Here is a 20,187-nt window from a genome sequence, read left to right on the forward strand (position 1 = left end):
ACCCAAAATGCAGTCCTGGGTAGATTGCGAATGATAAACATGCTGGCTGGTCATGGTAAATGGTTTTCTGGTTTTATGCAACCAGTTAACACTTTTCATATATATATGGAACTGATTTCAGGCTCCTGGATGCACCACGGCTCGACTACTCAGTGGACACTACCTGGGACACCACCCTGATAATAAAGTAGATAAATGTCTTACAGATTGCTGAACTCAGCAGCTGAAAGACCAAAAGACAAATAGGAAAGGCACTTTCTATGTGCCGATACAGTGGGCAATGATGACGAAGGAAAGGCCTGCTCTATGGGGATGATGATTGTGACTATTCTTGTTCGCCCCCATACAGTTTGTTTGTTGGCAGCACACCCCTATTAACATACAATGATACTTTGTGCCACATAAATGATATCACACGAAAAAATGAATATTTGTAAGCATACAGTGCTGCCCATAATTATTTATACCCCTTAAATTTTGACTTAAAGTTACTTTTATTCAACCAGCAAGTAATTTTTTGATGGGAAATGACATAGGTGTCTACCAAAAGATAATAAGACGAATTACAAGAGGCATTATTGTGGAAAAAAAAAAATTCCCAGCTTTTATTTACATTTGAGCAAAAAGTGTCCAGTCCAAAATTATTCATACCCTTCTCAATAATCAATAGAAAAGCCTTTATTGGCTATTACAGCAATCAAACGCTTCCTATAATTGCAGACCAGCTTTTTGCATGTCTCCACAGGTATTTTTCCCCATTCATCTTTAGCAATGAGCTCCAAATCTTTCAGGTTGGAGGGTCTTCTTGCCATCACCCTGATCTTTAGCTCCCTACACAGATTCTCAATTGGATTCAAGTCTGGACTCCGGCTGGGCCACTCCAGAACGTTAATGTTGTTGTCTGCTAACCATTTCTTCACCACTTTTGCTGTGTGTTTTGGGTCATTGTCATGCTGAAATGTCCACTGGTGCCCAAGGCCAAGTTTCTCTGCAGACTGCCTGATGTTGTCGTTGAGAATACTCATGTATTGCTCTTTTTTCATGGTGCTGTTTACTGTGATTAGGTTCCCTGGTCCATTGGCTGAAAAATACCCCCAAAGCATTAGGTTCCCACCACCATGTTTGACAGTGGGGATGGTGTTCTTTGGGTTGAAGGCTTCTCCTTTTTTACGCCAAATGAAGGAAACATCATTGTGACCAAACAATTCAATTTTTGTTTCATCTGACCATAACACAGAAGACCAGAAGTCTTCTTCTTTGTCCAGATGAGCTTTTGCAAAGGCCAAGCGAGCTTTTGTGTGCCTTATCTGGAGAAGTGGCGTCCTCCTTGGTCTGCATTGTGCAGTGTCCGTTGGATTGTCTGCCTTGAGACATTGCCACCAGCAGAGCGCAGATTCACCAGGATGGCCTTGGTGGTGATCCTTGGATTCTTTTTCACCTCTCTAACTATCCTCCTGGCCAGCACAGGTGTCACTTTTGGCTTCCGACCATGTCATCTGAGATTTTCCACAGTGCTGAACATCTTGTATTTTTTGCTCAAATGCAAATAAAAGCTGAGAAATGTTTTTCCCCCCACAATAATGCCTCTTGTACATTGTCTTATTATCTTTTGGGAGACACCTATGTCATTTCACATCAAAAAATTACTTGCTGGTTGAATAAAAGTAACTAAGTCAAAATTTGCCAGGGGTAAGAATAATTATGGGCAGCACTGTATGTACAAACATTTGTTTTTAACAGCATTTAGAAATCATTAAGAAAATGTCCTTAGGGCATCCCCATGGTCCATAGACACAAAGGTTATGGTTTTTGGTCATCCTTCACCTGGCAGAAGATTCAGGATAGGTCATCAATATCAGACTGATGGAGGTCTGACTCCGTCTACCCCGCCAATCAGTGCTGCTTCCTCTTCAATGTTTAACTGCACTCAGTCTAGATTATAATGGAGTCAGGAGTACCTTGGAACCGAACCAGAGTTTGGGCAAAGTTTTTTTTACAGTAGAAATTTATTTATGAAGTTATTACCTGAAGTCTCGCGAGACTTCACGAAGCAATAACTTCGGCTCATCGGATCCAATACATTCTAATACTGTACGGAGCTCCATTTAGAACAGTGAGGAACAAAGATCTTTGTGCAACATGAAAGAAAATGCTGGGAAATATATAAGGCTACTTTCACACTCACGTTTTGGGCAGATCTGTCATGGATCTGCAAAAACGGATCAGTTACAATAATGCAACCACATGCATCTGTCATGAACGGATCCGTTTGTATTATCTGTAACACAGCCAAGACGGATCCGTCATGAACTCCATTAAAAGTCAATGGGAGACGGATCAGTTTTCTATTGTGGCAGATTGTGTCAGAGAAAACGTTTGGCTCAGCTTCGTCAAGCGGACACCAAAACCCTGCAGGAAGCGTTTTTGTGTCCGGCTCCAGAGCGGAATGGAGACTGATCGGAGGTAAACTGATGCATTCTGAGCGGATCCTTTTCCATTCAGAATGCATTAGGGCAAAACTGATCTCTTTTGGACCGCTTGTGAGAGCCCTGAACGGATCTCGCAAACGGAAAGCCAAAACGCGATGTGAAAGTAGCCTAAGAAAAAAAGAAATAGAATAATGAAAAACAAAAAAGGAACATTTAGCATTTCTGAGTGGCGTTAACTACCAAATAGCACAAACATTAGTTTTAATTCCCCTCTAAGATATACATGAAATGGATTTATAACTTTCAGCCAGATTATGTCAACATGACATGCCCTGCAGTCCAGACTTCTAACTGGCTGGGTCCACACTTGTAATTTATTAGCCTTTTTACAGTCTCTGATAAATGCTGTATAGTGTTTGTATTTGCCTGGCAATAGCATAAAGTACAAAAAAGGAGGATAAATAAAGTAAAAATAGAACTGCCGGGCAGGAAGCATGGATTAGTATACACAGCTTGTTCCAAAGCTTTTGAATGACACGCATTTGGCCGCATGTATGCAAAAATGAAAAAGCAATAGCCGCATAGACAGGGTTTAAGAAAGCAGGATGATTGATGGTATAAGCAGTGATGGCAATGTGGTTTTGCTTAAATCACTTGATTTTCAGCACAACAAATGCTTCAAAATACTTCCTAATGCATAGTAAAAAAAAACAGTTAAATAAAGCGTAATACTAAACTGTTTCCCTCTATTTGTTAACCCCTTCACTACTGAGCCACTTTTCACCTTAAATCCCAGAACGATTTTTGCTAATCTGACATGTGTCAGGTTATGTGGTAATAACTTTAAAACACTTACGGTACTTATCCAGGCCATTCTGAGACTGTTTTCTCGTCACATATTGTACTTCATGACAGTGGAAAAATTGAGTCAAAAAGTTTCATTTTTATTTATACAAAAATACCAAATTTACCAAAAATTTTAAAAAAGTTGCTTATTTCCAAATTTTTATTTCTCAACTTTTAGAATAGATAGTAATAACTCCAAAAATAGTTACTACTCTACATTCCCCATATATCTACTTCATGTTTGGATAATTTTGTGAATGCCATTTTATTTTTTGGGACGTTAGAAGGCTTAGAAGTTTAGAAGCAAATCTTGAAATTTTTCTGAAAATTTCCAAAACCCTCTTTTTAACCACCTCAGCCTCCCTAGCTTAAACACCCTTAATGACCAGACCACTTTTTACACTTCTGCACTACACTACTTTCACGGTTTATTGCTCGGTCATGCAACTTACCACCCAAATGAATTTTACCTCCTTTTCTTCTCACTAATAGAGCTTTCATTTGGTGGCATTTCATTGCTGCTGACATTTTTACTTTTTTTGTTATTAATCGAAATTTAACAAAAATTTTGCAAAAAAATGACATTTTTCACTTTCAGTTGTAAATTTTTTTTTAAAAAACGACATCTATATATAATTTTTTTCTCAAAATTTATTGTTCTACATGTCTTTGATAAAAAAAAAAATGTTTGGGTAGAAAAAAATGGTTTGGGTAAAAGTTATAGCGTTTACAAACTATGGTACAAAAATGTGAATTTCCGCTTTTTGAGGCAGCTCTGACTTTCTGAGCACCTGTCATGTTTCCTGAGGTTCTACAATGCCCAGACAGTAGAAAAACCCCACAAATAACACAATTTTGGAAAGTAGACACCCTAAGGTATTCGCTGATGGGCATAGTGAGTTCATAGAACTTTTTATTTTTTGTCACAAGTTAGCGGAAAATGATTATTTATTTTTTTTTCCTTACAAAGTCTCATATTCCACTAACTTGTGACAAAAAATAAAAACTTCCATGAACTCACTATGCCCATCACGAAATACCTTGGGGTGTCTTCTTTCTAAAAGGGGGTCACTTGTGGGGTAGTTATACTGCCCTGGCATTTTAGGGGCCCTAATGTGTGGGAAGTAGTTTGAAATCAAAATGTGTAAAAAATGCCCTGTGAAATCCTAAAGGTGCTCTTTGGAATGTGGGCCCCTTTGCCCACCTAGGCTGCAAAAAAGTGTCACACATCTGGTATCGCCGTACTCAGGAGAAGTTGGGCAATGTGTTTTGGGGTGTCATTTTACATATCCCCATGCTGGGTGAGATAAATATCTCGGTCAAATGGCAACTTTGCATAAAAAAATGGGAAAAGTTGTCTTTTGCCGAGATATTTCTCACCCAGCATGGGTATATGTAAAAAGACACCCCAAAACACATTGCCCTACTTCTTCTGAGTACGGCGATACAAGATGTGTGACACTTTTTTGCAGCCTAGCTGGGCAAATGGGCCCACATTCCAAAGAGCACCTTTCGGATTTCACAGGGCATTTTTTACACATTTTGATTTCAAACTACTTCTCACACATTAGGGCCCCTAAAATGCCAGGGCAGTATAACTACCCCACAAGTGACCCCATTTTGGAAAGAAGACACCCCAAGGTATTCTGTGAGGGGCATGGCGAGTTCCTAGAATTTTTTATTTTTTTGCACAAGTTAGCGGAAAATGAATATATACAGGGAGTGCAGAATTATTAGGCAAGTTGTATTTTTGAGGATTAATTTTATTATTGAACAACAACCATGTTCTCAATGAACCCAAAAAACTCATTAATATCAAAGCTGAATATTTTTGGAAGTAGTTTTTAGTTTGTTTTTAGTTTTAGCTATTTTAGGGGGATATCTGTGTGTGCAGGTGACTATTACTGTGCATAATTATTAGGCAACTTAACAAAAAACAAATATATACCCATTTCAATTATTTATTTTTACCATTGAAACCAATATAACATCTCAACATTCACAAATATACATTTCTGACATTCAAAAACAAAACAAAAACAAATCAGTGACCAATATAGCCACCTTTCTTTGCAAGGACATTCAAAAGCCTGCCATCCATGGATTCTGTCAGTGTTTTGATCTGTTCACCATCAACATTGCGTGCAGCAGCAACCACAGCCTCCCAGACACTGTTCAGAGAGGTGTACTGTTTTCCCTCCTTGTAAATCTCACATTTGATGATGGACCACAGGTTCTCAATGGGGTTCAGATCAGGTGAACAAGGAGGCCATGTCATTAGATTTTCTTCTTTTATACCCTTTCTTGCCAGCCACGCTGTGGAGTACTTGGACGCGTGTGATGGAGCATTGTCCTGCATGAAAATCATGTTTTTCTTGAAGGATGCAGACTTCTTCCTGTACCACTGCTTGAAGAAGGTGTCTTCCAGAAACTGGCAGTAGGACTGGGAGTTGAGCTTGACTCCATCCTCAACCCGAAAAGGCCCCACAAGCTCATCTTTGATGATACCAGCCCAAACCAGTACTCCACCTCCACCTTGCTGGCGTCTGAGTTGGACTGGAGCTCTCTGCCCTTTACCAATCCAGCCACGGGCCAATCCATCTGGCCCATCAAGACTCACTCTCATTTCATCAGTCCATAAAACCTTAGAAAAATCAGTCTTGAGATATTTCTTGGCCCAGTCTTGACGTTTCAGCTTGTGTGTCTTGTTCAGTGGTGGTCGTCTTTCAGCCTTTCTTACCTTGGCCATGTCTCTGAGTATTGCACACCTTGTGCTTTTGGGCACTCCAGTGATGTTGCAGCTCTGAAATATGGCCAAACTGGTGGCAAGTGGCATCTTGGCAGCTGCACGCTTGACTTTTCTCAGTTCATGGGCAGTTATTTTGCGCCTTGGTTTTTCCACACGCTTCTTGCGACCCTGTTGACTATTTTGAATGAAACGCTTGATTGTTCGATGATCACGCTTCAGAAGCTTTGCAATTTTAAGAGTGCTGCATCCCTCTGCAAGATATCTCACTATTTTTGACTTTTCTGAGCCTGTCAAGTCCTTCTTTTGACCCATTTTGCCAAAGGAAAGGAAGTTGCCTAATAATTATGCACACCTAATATAGGGTGTTGATGTCATTAGACCACACCCCTTCTCATTACAGAGATGCACATCACCTAATATGCTTAATTGGTAGTAGGCTTTCGAGCCTATACAGCTTGGAGTAAGACAACATGCATAAAGAGGATGATGTGGTCAAAATACTCATTTGCCTAATAATTCTGCACGCAGTGTATATATTTTTTTCCTTACAAAGTCTCATATTCCACTAACTTGTGACAAAAAATAAAAACTTCTATGAACTCACTATGCCCATCACGAAATACCTTGGGGTGTCTTCTTTCTTAAAGGGGGTCACTTGTGGGGTAGTTATACTGCCCAGGCATTTTAGGGGCCCTAATGTGGGAGAAGTAGTTTGAAATCAAAATGTGTAAAAAATGCCCTGTGAAATCCGAAAGGTGCTCTTTGGAATGTGGGCCCATTTGCCCACCTAGGCTGCAAAAAAGTGTCACACATCTGGTATCGCCGTACTCAGAAGAAGTAGGGCAATGTGTTTTGGGGTGTCTTTTTACATATACCCATGCTGGGTGAGAAAAATATCTCGGCAAAAGACAACTTTTCCCATTTTTTTATACAAAGTTGGCATTTGACCAAGATATTTATCTCACCCAGCATGGGTATATGTAAACAGTATCCTTATTTAGCGATAAAAACTGATCTGCCCCGCTGTATTAAAATTCAGTACTGGCAAAATCATTGCTTTGGTCACAGAATATGTATGTAGCTCCTCAAAAATTTCTTGCTCAGAGCTGTTTGTATAAACAGCTATATGTAATGTAATAAATCCCTTCCTTACAGTAATGAAGATCAGCAAAAATGGTCAGAAATGTTAACTTTACTTTACAATGAGTCACTTTGTACATACAGTCCATAGCATGATTTATATGACACTGGTCTTAAAGAGTTTTCCGAGATTTTGCCATCCTCAGGAGAGGTCATCAGTATCGAGTCCAGAGGCAGACTGGTCATAGAGCCTGGCCGGCCGATGCCTAGAGAGCCACCCAAGTCCCCCTCATGGCCACTAACCAGGTACATAAGGATATGAGGCTCCCTGCATTAACTAACGCTGGTAGCATCAAGTACTTATATACCCAACTGGGGGCCGCAGGTCCCTCTCCTGGACATTATTGCACATAAACATGCCACCGATCACCCAGCAAATGATCAGCCACTTGTTTTGGTGTGTGAACTGGGATGCGTTTCTGATAAACCAGTACTGTATGGGGAAGATAAAACATTTGTTCCCGTAGCCAATGACTGGTGCCTGTAAACAGCATGTAACATGACATGCTGCATCTTCAAATGGCGCTCATCGTTGGCCAGCAAATTTGCCTGTGCAAAAGGATCCCAAGACGATGGCATCGTCTCCTGTATTGCTACATAATAATGATATAGTAGGGCAGATTTACTAACCCTACAGATGGTGTAGACTTGGGCTCTCTAGATCTGCACCAGATTTATCAAAGGGGCTCAGGCTGGATGAGAAATATGGTGCAGGGAGACACACATTTGTCTAACTCTCTACCAACTATTAGTTGGCTTAGTTTGAAGATACAATTTTAAACCAGAGCTGTGGGGCAATTTTGGCGCAACCCCTTTCCTGTGAAGCGACACCCTTTTCCTGGTAAGCCATGTCCCTTGACAAACTAGGTGTAGAGGACTTCTCGAGAACTAGATACAAAATTTGGGCGCAGTTTGTGACATTAGTAAATTAGTAAATGCGGGCCATTATTTGCTGTTACAATTAAAGATTTGCTGTATCTTTTTTTTATTCTCAAGTTATTTAAAAGATTTATTTTTGAATTGTAAGAAAACTGCTGGAAAGATCAATGCAAGGAAGCAGACTGTAAGATCTTTGATAACCACAGATCTAGACAAGTCAGGGCTACACAATTCTGCAATTGGTGTCAGCACAGCTACTAGATACAGCTTGTCAAAAATGAAACACAGACCTATTGTGCTCGGATAGCATACCAGCTGTTCTTAGTATAGACCCTAGGGGTATACTGTACACCAAAGACATACAGTATAGTACACGGTCAGCAAAGACTGAATCATAGCTTGTGTAAGTAGACACAAGACTTACTTTCTATCACAATCAAAATACCTAACACCTAAAATAGGTCGTATATTACAAAATCTGAAAATGTTTGCTAATGATTTGATGTAGAGCCGTTTTTGTGGAGGCGATACTAGAAAGGGCAGACATATTGGTTGTTCTTTAAACTGGCTGTTCAAGCGCAAAAAAAAAAAACCTGACAAAATTAAAAGGAAGCTTGTTTAAACCTGAGAACCAATCGGGCTACACTTGCAAAAATGGCTGCTGCAATAATACAAAAAAATGCAATTTCTCTAAAAGAAAACACGCAATACAAACAAAAACTGATGAATTTTTTTCATCACAGAAAGTGATGGCATACCCGGATCTAAGAATAAAGGGGCCACAGCACTGCTTTAATGCTGTTACCCCTTCATTTTAGCTCCTACCACTAGCTGTGAAAGTAATGGTAGCGCAGCCTCACTCACTTGAATGAAGATATGTTAGTCCAGTGTTGGACTGGGGTTTCTTGGACCAATCAGAAGAAATTTTTCTTGGGGCCCAACCAGAAATTTTCCTGTGTGTCAATGCCCAGGGGACCGCCCAAGCCCTCCTCTGAGTACATAGCAATCTGATGTTCTGAACATAAATTAATGCTAGGCGCATTAGGTACTTCTACACCTGGCAGGCGGCGGAAAGTGACCTCCTGCATTTAACTGTATACTGTATTGCCATCCTAAGGATGGTGATATAATTGAATACTGCAGCTGGGACAGCAGTATTTCATGCTGAACTGTGATATTTGGATCTGTTGGGATGGTATTTTGTGCTGCACTACAATATTGCTAGCCCCATCTACTTATTTTGGCCCTGTGTTCTGTCAATTTGGGCTGCCTACAATATATGGCTACTTCTAGTTTTTTTCCAAGACCACTTAAAGTTCCCAGTCGGCCTCAGGGCCCAACTCATACATCATCTATAAAGTCTAACAAGTTCTGAATCAAAGAAATAAACTCTACTAGCAAGTAACTGGCTCCAATGTTTTTTCCCTGTTGGATCTTTGGGGCCCACTGTGGTATAAGAGCTTAAGCCCACCAGAAGATCATCTTGTACTCTGGTAGGCCAGTTCGACCCTGTGTTAATCTGTTTCTCCCAATGTGGCCCACATCTTCAGAAGGCATAGGGCTGCAGTTTTGTCGCCAGCTGCCCAGTGCATTCACTTACATTCTGCAACTGTGCATTACAGCCGTCAGTAAAGAGTAGGGAGCGTCTAAGACAAAAATGTCCATCACTGCAATTGGGACTACAACAGTGGCTACCACTGCTACCACAGTCCTATTGAGGAAAGGATGTCCAGGGTGAATATACAGTAGTTATTGAGCCCTGACATACGTAACGTGATTACCTGACCAGACAGGGACTTTAAACGCTTAAGGCCCTATTACACCTGAAGATAATCATTCAGATTATCACTAACAAGTGTTTGTAGGAACGCTCGTTAGCGATTATCTGGGAGTGTAATACTGCCGCCAATTACCCGATGAATGAGCAAATGTTTGTTCATCGGGTAATTGGACCCTTTTAGCAGGTTTAAAAATCCAGGTTTGTCGGCGGCAGATTGTGCTGTGTAATCATGATCTGCTGCAGGCAAACAGTGATTCAGTATGGGGATGAGCAATGGCATAAGCGATCGTTCCTCCCCATCCTGAGGAAGAGATAGCTGTATGTAATAGCAGCGGTCTCCTCCACCAGCGAGCAGACGATTGCCGGGGAGAACCGCTTCCTTCCCGACAATTTCCTGCTTCATCTGCAGGGGTAATAGGACCCTTGTAAAACAATGAAATCGTAAGTGTAGTAAATACCAGATCTGTAGTGAAACTCTACATACCTGTTCAGCTCCAACCATACTAATAGGCTTGCATTTAAAAAGGTGGTTGATAAACTTTGGAATGAAGGAGCTGCAAAACAGAAGTCAAAGCAAATGACTAAATGCAAATATGATCGCAGCACACACGAAATGTCATAACTGGTTATTATGTCTGTGTTAAAAAGAAAACCAATGTCATCATATATTGTCATCTGGTTTACAAGATCTCTAGGGTGAGGCAACACATTGTGGTTTTATTTAAACCTCCTTGAAAATGTTCTCCAATAGTGTGGCAAAAGCATTGTAGCACTGCTATGTGTGTATTCACTCTATAGGACGCACCAAATCTGATCATATAACCCACTAAAAAGTATGTGCTCTGGGAATCTACAGTATGAAGAAAGCAGAGAATGTTCCCTTAGTGTAGATAATAACCTCTGCATTGTATACACTGTACTCATCACAGAAGCCTCCAATGGCCTGTCATTCACAACTGTAGCTGAGACTGCAATCAACATACTTATCTATAGAAAGTGCAAGAAATGACACCTCACATGACAATACATTGAGAAAATTACAGGTGAATTATAAAGAAAACTTAAAGCGGTTGTGCCATGTTTTGCAGTTATCCACTATTCTGACTGATTGGTGGTGGTCCGACCACTCCCACCAATCCTGAGACCAGAGGTTCCGTTCCCCTGATCTGATGGAGCGGCAGGGTCGAGCATGTGTTCTGCTGCTCCATCCATTCTCTACAAGATTGCCGGAGATAGCCAAGTACAACGCTCGGCTATTTACTGTGGTCCTATAGAAAATCAATGGAGCGACAGGGCACATGCACATCAGATTAAGGGAACAGAACCCCCCCATTCTCGGGACCAGTGGGGCTTAACCCCTTAAGGACACAGCCTTTTTACACCTTAGGACCAGGCCATTTTTTGAAAATCTGACCAGAGTCCCTTTAAGTGCTGATAACTTTAAAACGGTTTGACTTATCCAGGCCGTTCTGAGATTGTTTTTTCGTCACATATTGTACTTCATGACACTGGTAAAATGGAGTCAAAAAAAAAATTTTTTTTGCACCAAAAAATACCTAATTTAACAAAAATTGGAAAAAAAATTGCAAATTTCAAAGTTTCAGTTTCTCTACTTCTGTAATACATAGTAATACCCCCAAAAATTGTGATGACTTTACATTCCCCATATGTCTACTTCATGTTTGAATTGTTTTGGGAATGATATTTTATTTTTTGGGGATGTTATAAGGCTTAGAAGTTTAGAAGCAAATCTTGAAAATTTTCCGAAATTTACAAAAACTCAATTTCTAGGGACCAGTTCAGGTCTCAAGTCACTTTGCGAGGCTTACATTATAGAAACCACCCAAAAATGACCCCATCTAAGAAACTACACCCCTCAAGGTATTCAAAACTGATTTTGCATACGTTGTTAACCCTTTAGGTGTTGCACAAGAGTTATTGGCAAATAGGGAGGAAATTTGAGAATTTCATTTTTTTGTCTAATTTTTCATTTTAACCCATTTTTTCCACTAACAAACCAAGGGTTAACAGCCAAACAAGACTGTATCTTTATTGCCCTGACTCTGCCATTTACAGAAACACCCAATATGTGGCCGTAAACTACTGTACGGCCACACAGCGGGGCGTAGAGTGAAAGGTGCGCCGTTTGGTTTTTGGAAGGCTGATTTTTATGGACTGGTTTATTTACACCATGTCCCATTTGAAGCCCCCTGATGCACCCCTAGAGGAGAAACTCCCTAAAAGTGACCCCATCTAAGAAACTACACCCCTCAAGGTATTCAAAACTGATTTTACATACGTCGTTAACCCTTTAGGTGTTGCACAAGAGTTATTGGCAAATGGCGATGAAATTTGAGAATTTCATTTTTTTGCCTAATTTGCCATTTTAACCCATTTTTTCCACTAACAAAGCAAGGGTTAACAGCCAAACAAGACTGTATCTTTATTGCCCTGACTCTGCTGTTTACAGAAACACCCCATATGTGGCCGTAAACTACTGTACGGGCACACAGCGGGGCGTAGAGTGAAAGGTGCGCCGTTTGGTTTTTGGAGGGCTGATTTTGCTGGACTGTTTTTTTGGCACCATGTCCCATTTGAAGCCCCCCTGATGCACCCCTAGATTATAAACTCCATAAAAGTGACCCCATCTAAGAAACTACACCCCTCAAGGTATTCAAAACTGATTTTACAAACTTTGTTAACCCTTTAGGTGTTGCACAAGATTTAATGGAAAATAGAGATACAATTTCAAAATTTCACTTTTTTGGCAGATTTTCCATTTTAATATTTTTTTTCCAGTTACAAAGCAAGGGTTAACAGCCAAACAAAACTCATTATTTATGGCCCTAATTCTGTAGTTTACAGAAACACCCCATATGTGGTCGTAAACAGCTGTACGGGCACACGGCAGGGCGCAGAAGGAAAGGAACACCATATGGTTTTTGGAAGGCATATTTTGCTGGACTGGTTTTTTTGACACCATGTCCCATTTGAAGCCCCCCTGATGCACCCCTAGAGTAGAAACTCCAAAAAAGTGACCCCATTTTAGAAACTACGGGATAGGGTGGCAGTTTTGTTGGTACTAGTTTAGGGTACATATGATTTTTGGTTGCTCTATATTACACTTTTTGTGCGGCAAGGTAACAGGAAATAGCTTTTTTGGCACAGTTTTTTTTTTGTTATTTACAACATTCATCTGACAGGTTAGATCATGTGGTAATTTTATAGAGCAGGTTGTCACGGACGCGGAGATACCTAATATGTATACAATTTTTTTTATTTATGTAAGTTTTACACAATTATTTCATTTTTAAAACCAAAAAAATGTTTTAGTGTCTCCATAGTCTAAGAGCCATAGTTTTTTCAGTTTTTGGGCGATTATCTTAAGTAGGGTCTCATTTTTTGCGGGATGAGATGACGGTTTGATTGGCATCTATTTTGGGGTGCATATGACTTTTTGATTGCTTGCTATTACACTTTTTGTGACGTAAGATGACAAAAAATGGCTTTTTTTACACCGTTTTTATTTTTATTTTTTTACGGTGGTCATCTGAGGGGTTAGATCATGTGATATTTTTATAGAGCCGGGCGATACGGACGCGGCGATACCTAATATGTATACTTTTTTTTTATTTATGTAAGTTTTACACAATGATTTCATTTTTGAAACAAAAAAAATCATGTTTTAGTGTTTCCATAGTCTGAGAGCCATAGTTTTTTCAGTTTTTGGGCGATTATCTTGGGTAGGGTATGATTTTTGCGGGATGAGATGACGGTTTGATTGTTACAATTTTGGCGTACATGCGACTTTTTTGATCACTTTTATTACCTTTTTTGGGAAGTAAGGTGGGCAAAATTTCAATTTCATCATAGTTTTTTATTTTTTATTTTTATGGTGTTCACCGTTCGGGTAAAGTAACATGACCGTTTTATAGATCAGGTCGTTACGGACGCGGCGATACCAAACATGTGTAGGGAATTTTATTTTTTTCATTTTTTATCAGTGATAAATGTGTTTTTTGATTTTTACTTTTTTTTCACTTTTATTCACTTTTTTTTGACCCAGACCCACTTGGTTCTTGAAGATCCAGTGGGTCTGATGTCTGAATAATACAGTACAGTACAATATATATTGTTCTGTACTGTATTTTACTTACACTGAACAGATCTATGCCTTTCAGCACAGATCTGTTCAGCACCATGGACAGCAGGACGCCTGAGAGGCGTCCTGTTGCCATGGGAACCTTCCCCGTCTGCTCAGAACTTCGCAGACGGGGAAGGGTAAGGAGGGGATCTGTCGGGGGGCTGTCTGGGGGCTCTCTCCCTCCCCATCGGGGGGCTGCAAAGGCACAGCAGCCCCCCGATGGGAGAGGGAGGGAGCTCCCTGCGCTGTTAACCTTTTCCATACAGCGGTCCGTACGGACCGCTGTATGGAAAGGGTTAAACGGCTGACATCGCATCGCAGATGTCAGCCGTTTATACCAGGGTGCCAGCAATGTGCTGGCACCCTGGTATCCCCACTAGACACCAACGATTATACAAGGGGAGGCGGGCGGGGGATCGCGATCCCGCCTGCCGCACCGCCCGCCTCCCGCACCGCCCACACCGCCCGCAACCCTCCCCCTGCACCTCCCGCCACCATAAAAATCATTCGGGGGTGCAGGGGGGGGTGAATAAAACTTTTTTTTTAGGCATATAAAGTTTCTGATCCCCGCGGTCAGGGACTGCGGGGACCAGAAACTTCAGAAATCGCAGCAAACCGCAGGTCTGAATTGACCTGCGGTTTGCCGCGATCGCCGACATGGGGGGGTCACGGGACCCCCCCGCGCATTTAGCCTAGGTGCCTGCTCAATGATTTGAGCAGGCACCGGGTTCCGATCACTGCCAGCCGCACGGCAGTGATCGAAAATACACAGGGCGTACATGTACGCCCTGTGTCCTTAAGTACCAGGGCACAAGGGCGTACCTGTACGCCCTATGTCCTTAAGAGGTTAAAGAGGACCTTTCACCTTGAAAAACATTGTGAACTAAGTATGCTGCCATGGAGAGCAGCGCCCGGGGATCTCACTGCACTTACTATTATCCCTGGGCGCCGCTCCGTTCTCCCGTTATCCCCTCCGGTATCTTCGCTCACTAAGTTATAGTAGGCGGTGTCTGCCCTTGTCCTGTGGGCGTCTCCTTCTCCTAGGCTGTAGCGCTGGCCAATCGCAGCGCACAGCTCACAGCCTGGGAGAAAAAAAACTCCCAGGCTGTGAGCTTTGCGCTGCGATTGGCCAGCACTACAGCCTAGGAGAAGGAGACGCCCACAGGACAAGGGAAGACACCGCCTACTATAACTTACAAAGCAAAGGTACCGGAGGGCATAACGGGAGAACGGAGCGGCGCCCAGGGATAATAGTAAGTGCAGTGAGATCCCTGGGCGCCGCTCTATATGTCAGCATACTTAGTTCACAATATTTTTCCAGGTGAAAGGTCCTCTTTAAAGTGTTTGGACTCCAACAAATCAGTTAGTTATCCCCTAAACTTGGCACAGCCCCCTTTAAGATACATCTAATACTAATCCTTCACAATGCTCCTTTATAAAAGATCACTGTATTGATAATTTGGTGAAAATGCTCAGAGTTCTACAAGGTCAAACCAGTAACCCTGTTTCAGCGTTCCCATACTTTTTCCCAATAGAGAACCGCTTGAAAAGTCTCCATAAAACAAGTGTCGTTTCACTGAGGAACAGTACCTCCCCTCCCGAGCTACATCTAAGGCACCTCATCCAGCCAACCAGGAAATCCTAGTATGAGTTCATTTGCATACTTTTTTTTCCCATGGAGCATTGCCTGAAAACTAAGTCTCCATACTTCACTGTCTCTCTTCAATGGTTGTGACCAGTGGGACAGCTCCTTCATGGTTATTTGGAGATGTTATTTGATTAATGAGGGAACACCAAGTGGAGGCAATCAAGCCTAACCTGTGGAAACCCAATTTCATTAGAACAAGGGGCTTGGTGGAGTGTTTTCCAAGACTCTCTGCCACTAGTACATAGACTGTTTAGATTAAGGGCTCACGACCGTGTATTTTGCGGTCCGCAAAAATGGATCAGCAAAAAATACGTGCGATGTCCGTGTGCAATCCGTATTTTGCGGAACGGAAGAGCTGGCCCCTAATAAAACAGTTCTATCCTTGTCAGTAATGCAGAGAATAATAGGACACGTTCTAATTTTTTGGCGGAAAGGAAATACGGACATATGGAAACGGAATGCACACAAAAAAAACAAAAAACAAAACAAAAAAAAACGGAACGGACACGGAAAGAAAATATGTTTGTGTGCATGAACCCTAATGTGGCTATTGACAGATTAAGCATGCTTGCAATCTGTTCAAGACCCAGTACTGCCCTAGGTTTCCTTTCACAGATGAAACATGTTTGCACTCTTTTGGGAGTGCCTATTTGTACAAAGGTCTGTTGGATGCCCTTGAACGCGAACTCATAATCTATACCCAGGAAAAACCTATTGTAAACGTCGCTACTTAATGGACTATTTCCTGGAAAGAACTGATTTAAGGATGCTATATAGCTTGCTAGGATCCACCTTATCTTGAAAAGGGACAGCATGTTTGTCCTACAACACCTCAGGTTGACCCCCTTGGATAGTCCAGAAGTCGATGAACAGGATTAACCCCTCTCCACTTTATGTGTCTGTCTTTCAAATAAAGCTTTAGGCCTGTTATGTCCCCTTCCCTATACCTTTTTTCCTATCCCTATGATTATTTTTCCCTTACTTTATTAGGAGATTTTGTACTTACATGCAGAGTCGTCCTGCTTCCCTCAGTGCCCGTCTACTATACAGCTATATAAATAACCTTATATACTATAGAAATACTTCTGCTCTCTCTCTCCGACATGAATATACTGTCAGTGGTATGGAAGTCCCTATACCTAGCACACTCGCCACCCAATGAGTCGTCGAGGAGGTCCATGAGAGCGGACAGTCTGAGCTCACCACTCACAGTAAGCACAGAAGGCAGGGAGAAGAAGTTCCTGTCCCTATATACGGCATGTATGAGTGAGCAAGGAGCGTCCTCAGCCTTCGGTACTGCAGTCAGCGCTGAAGACGGATTATGGACAACCTCAGAGACAGTTCTTTTGTACAAAAAAATTAATAAAAAATAACCTAATAAAGTATATTTAAAAAGTAATCATAATCACTTCCCCTACACATTAAAGGGCATCTGTCAGCAGATTTGTACCTATGACACTGGCTGACACGTTACATGTGCGCTTGGCAGCTGAAGGCATCTGTGTTGGTCCCATGTTCATGTGTGCCCTCTCCACTTTGATGACTTTAGAAGAAGTCAGGAACAAGCGTGATCACGTTTACACTGCGCTGTCAAGTGCAGAGGACGTGGCAGTTGCAGAGAAAGCAGAGCCTCTTGGAGTAATGTCAACGCCCCCGTTGCTCCCAGAGGCTCATTTGCATATAATAAAACATAATTTTCTCTGTAATGTGGGCAAATATGAAGATGAGACCAACACATATCCCTTTAGCTGCCAAGCGCACATGTAACTGGTCATCCAGTTTCATAAGTGCAAATCTACTGACAGATGTTCTTTAAAAAAGTGCAGTTATTTGTTAAGTAGGCAAGAATGCTAGTGAAGGATGTGAGGTGATGTATACATATAGTGTAGGTGTACTTTATGGTGTATTGTCATATATGGTGATTGTTATAATGTGTGCTACTTCATAGCCTACACTGCATTACAGTACACTGTATGTTGGTTGACGATGACTGATTGTAAATAAAAAATAGCATTTTCAATAAAAAATTATGCACTGGAAAAAGTAAAATAAAATGATGCACTGGAAAAAGTAAGTAGCAGGAAACTAAAGTATCTTGTCTTTTTTTATTTTTTATTTCTAAGACTGTTAACATCTACATCAGAAGCTCATTTCAGGGACCTTCCATCCCTAGGCGGAAACAGACAGACATTAAGGGTCCATTCACACGTCCGTTTTTTCTTTCCTGATCTGTTCCGTTTTTTCAGGAACAGATCTGGACCAGATCTGGACCCATTCATTTTCAATGGGTCCTGGAAAAAAACGGACAGCTCAATGTCTGATTTTTTTCAGGACCCATTGAAAATGAATGGGTCCAGATCTGGTCCAGATCTGTTCCTGAAAAAACAGAACAGATCAGGAAAGAAAAAACGGACGTGTGAATGGACCCTAAGGGGGAGATTTATCAAAACTGGTATAAAGAAAATCTGTCTTAGTTGCCCATAGCAACCAGATTCCACTGTTCATTTTTTAGAGCCACTATGGAAAATGGAAGGATCAATCTAATTGGTTGCTATGAGCAACCAAGCAAGTTTTACTTTCCACCAGCCTTGAGAAATCTCCCGCTGTAAGTCTATCTGCCATATTAGTGAACATACTTAAATACCATATCTTAACTTGTTACAGTTACTAATGCAACGCTAGGATAATTAGCCTAATTTTTTAATACCAGTATAGGAAAAAGCTAGGATTTTTCCATTAAATGTAATTTACAGGTTATGATTGCTGTTGTATGGGAAATAATGAAAAATAAAATCTCTACAAACATACTATAGCCATGTTCTAATTGTAATTTGTAAACACTAAAGTATCCCTGTCCTAACATAAAAGGATGGAGCGTTTCCCCTAAAATAAACACTATAAAAGATCCAAGCAGAACAGCTTAATTATATGAACTTGGTCCTGGGACAAAACATAAATAAGTAAAGGAAATGTGAAGCTTGCCCATACTGCTGAAAGGCAAACCAGGTGTCTAAACAAGCCTAGCCAATCAGTCGGAGAGAAAATAAAAGGGGACTACGCTTGACTAGAAAATATCAATACACTCAGGGACATAGGGAGGGATAGAAAGAATTACTAGTGGCTGGAATGAAACCAAATCTATACAATTAAAGGGAATCTGTCACCAGCAACCTCCCTATTAAACAAAGGGAACACAGGTCTTTTTTCTTTTGTTGATCGAAGGCTCCATTCCCGAGTTATGATACTTTTTAATATGCTAATTCGGCCTTTGCTGCTTTGAGGGCATCACCATTGCTCTTGTTGCACCCAAGCTCCATTCCGTTCTGTGGCTCGCCACAGAAGTGAGTGAGCTTGGGTGCAACAAGAGCAACGATGACGCCCTCATTGCATATTAAGAAAAAGTATTATAACTCAGGAACACAGCCTTGGATCAACAAAGGAAATACAGGTTGAGTTATCAAAACTGATGTAAAGTACAACTGGCTAAGTTTCCCATAGCAACTGATCAGATTCTACCTTTCATTTTCCAAAGGGGTTCTGAACAATGAAAGGTGGAATCTGATTGGTTGTTAGGGGCAACTAAGCCAGCTTTCCTTTGATAAATCTACCCCAGAGTGATTTAATCAGGTGAACCACAGCTATGTGTCTATGCCAACAGTTGGATAAGGAGGCCACTGGTGCCAGATTTCCGTGAAGGCTCTGTTCTCTTTGTTTTAGTCTTTCATCGTGTACATCTGAAGGATTTTCCGACATATACCTCCAAAAGAAGGCTGAGACATTTGCTACTGTATAGACATGCAACGTCTATAGAACCCAATAATAATAATAATAATAATAATAATAAAAAAACATACTGCAATCACAATCACGCTGTCTGACACAAGTTTGCTGTACATTGATAAATCAGTGACATGAAGAAATGTGGCTGTTCTTAGGCAGATTTCACTAGAAAAGTGGCCACCAATCAAGTACCGTATTTTTCGCCCTATAAGATGTATTTTTCCCACCCAAAAGTGTGGGTAAAATGACAGTGTGTACGCCTTATGGGGCAAATACTAATGACAGCTTCCATTATGAAAGCAGTCATTAGTACAGCAGGACAGGGAGCGGTGAATAAAGCGCTCCCTGTGCTGGTTCTGTACTCACCGCTGCCTGGTCTTCATCTGCCCGTGCCGCACGCTGTGCTGTGACCTGCGCACAATATGAGGATGTAGGCCCACTCTAGGAGCTGAAGCTGTGCAACAGCAGGTCACAGCACAGTGCAGCAAGAAGAGGATCTCCTGGGTTGCGGCGAGTTGATTCATTTTTCTGATATGAGGTCTGAGACTCACTAGGGGTCTTATGTGAGGTCTGAGAATCCCTGAGGGTCTGATTGAGGGCCTGATCTGAGATACACTACGTAGTTTCGTCATCTGAGAAACAATGGGGTCTGATTTGAGGTCTCTTCAACACTGGGATCTGATCAACACTGGGGGTCTGATGTGAGGAGTGAGAATCACTGCTGGTCTGCTCTGAGGTCTGATTAACACTGGGAGTCTGACATGAAGTCTGATGAAAATATTTTCTTAATTT

At 41.3% G+C, this 20,187-nt stretch overlaps 1 protein-coding gene across 2 annotated transcripts in view; it reads right to left on the minus strand.

The window, feature by feature from the left end:
- The window catches only part of VPS53 (VPS53 subunit of GARP complex), a 175,439-nt gene that overhangs the window by 19,935 nt on the left and 135,317 nt on the right, over positions 1-20,187 (minus strand). For both annotated transcript variants that reach the window (XM_040424767.1, XM_040424768.1), the window contains one exon: positions 10,308-10,377. In XM_040424767.1, coding sequence (XP_040280701.1) covers positions 10,308-10,377 — 70 coding nt within the window. The remainder of the gene's footprint in view (positions 1-10,307; positions 10,378-20,187) is intronic.

Source organism: Bufo bufo, chromosome 3, assembly GCF_905171765.1.
Source record: "Bufo bufo chromosome 3, aBufBuf1.1, whole genome shotgun sequence".
Classification (NCBI taxonomy): Eukaryota; Metazoa; Chordata; class Amphibia; order Anura; family Bufonidae; genus Bufo; species Bufo bufo.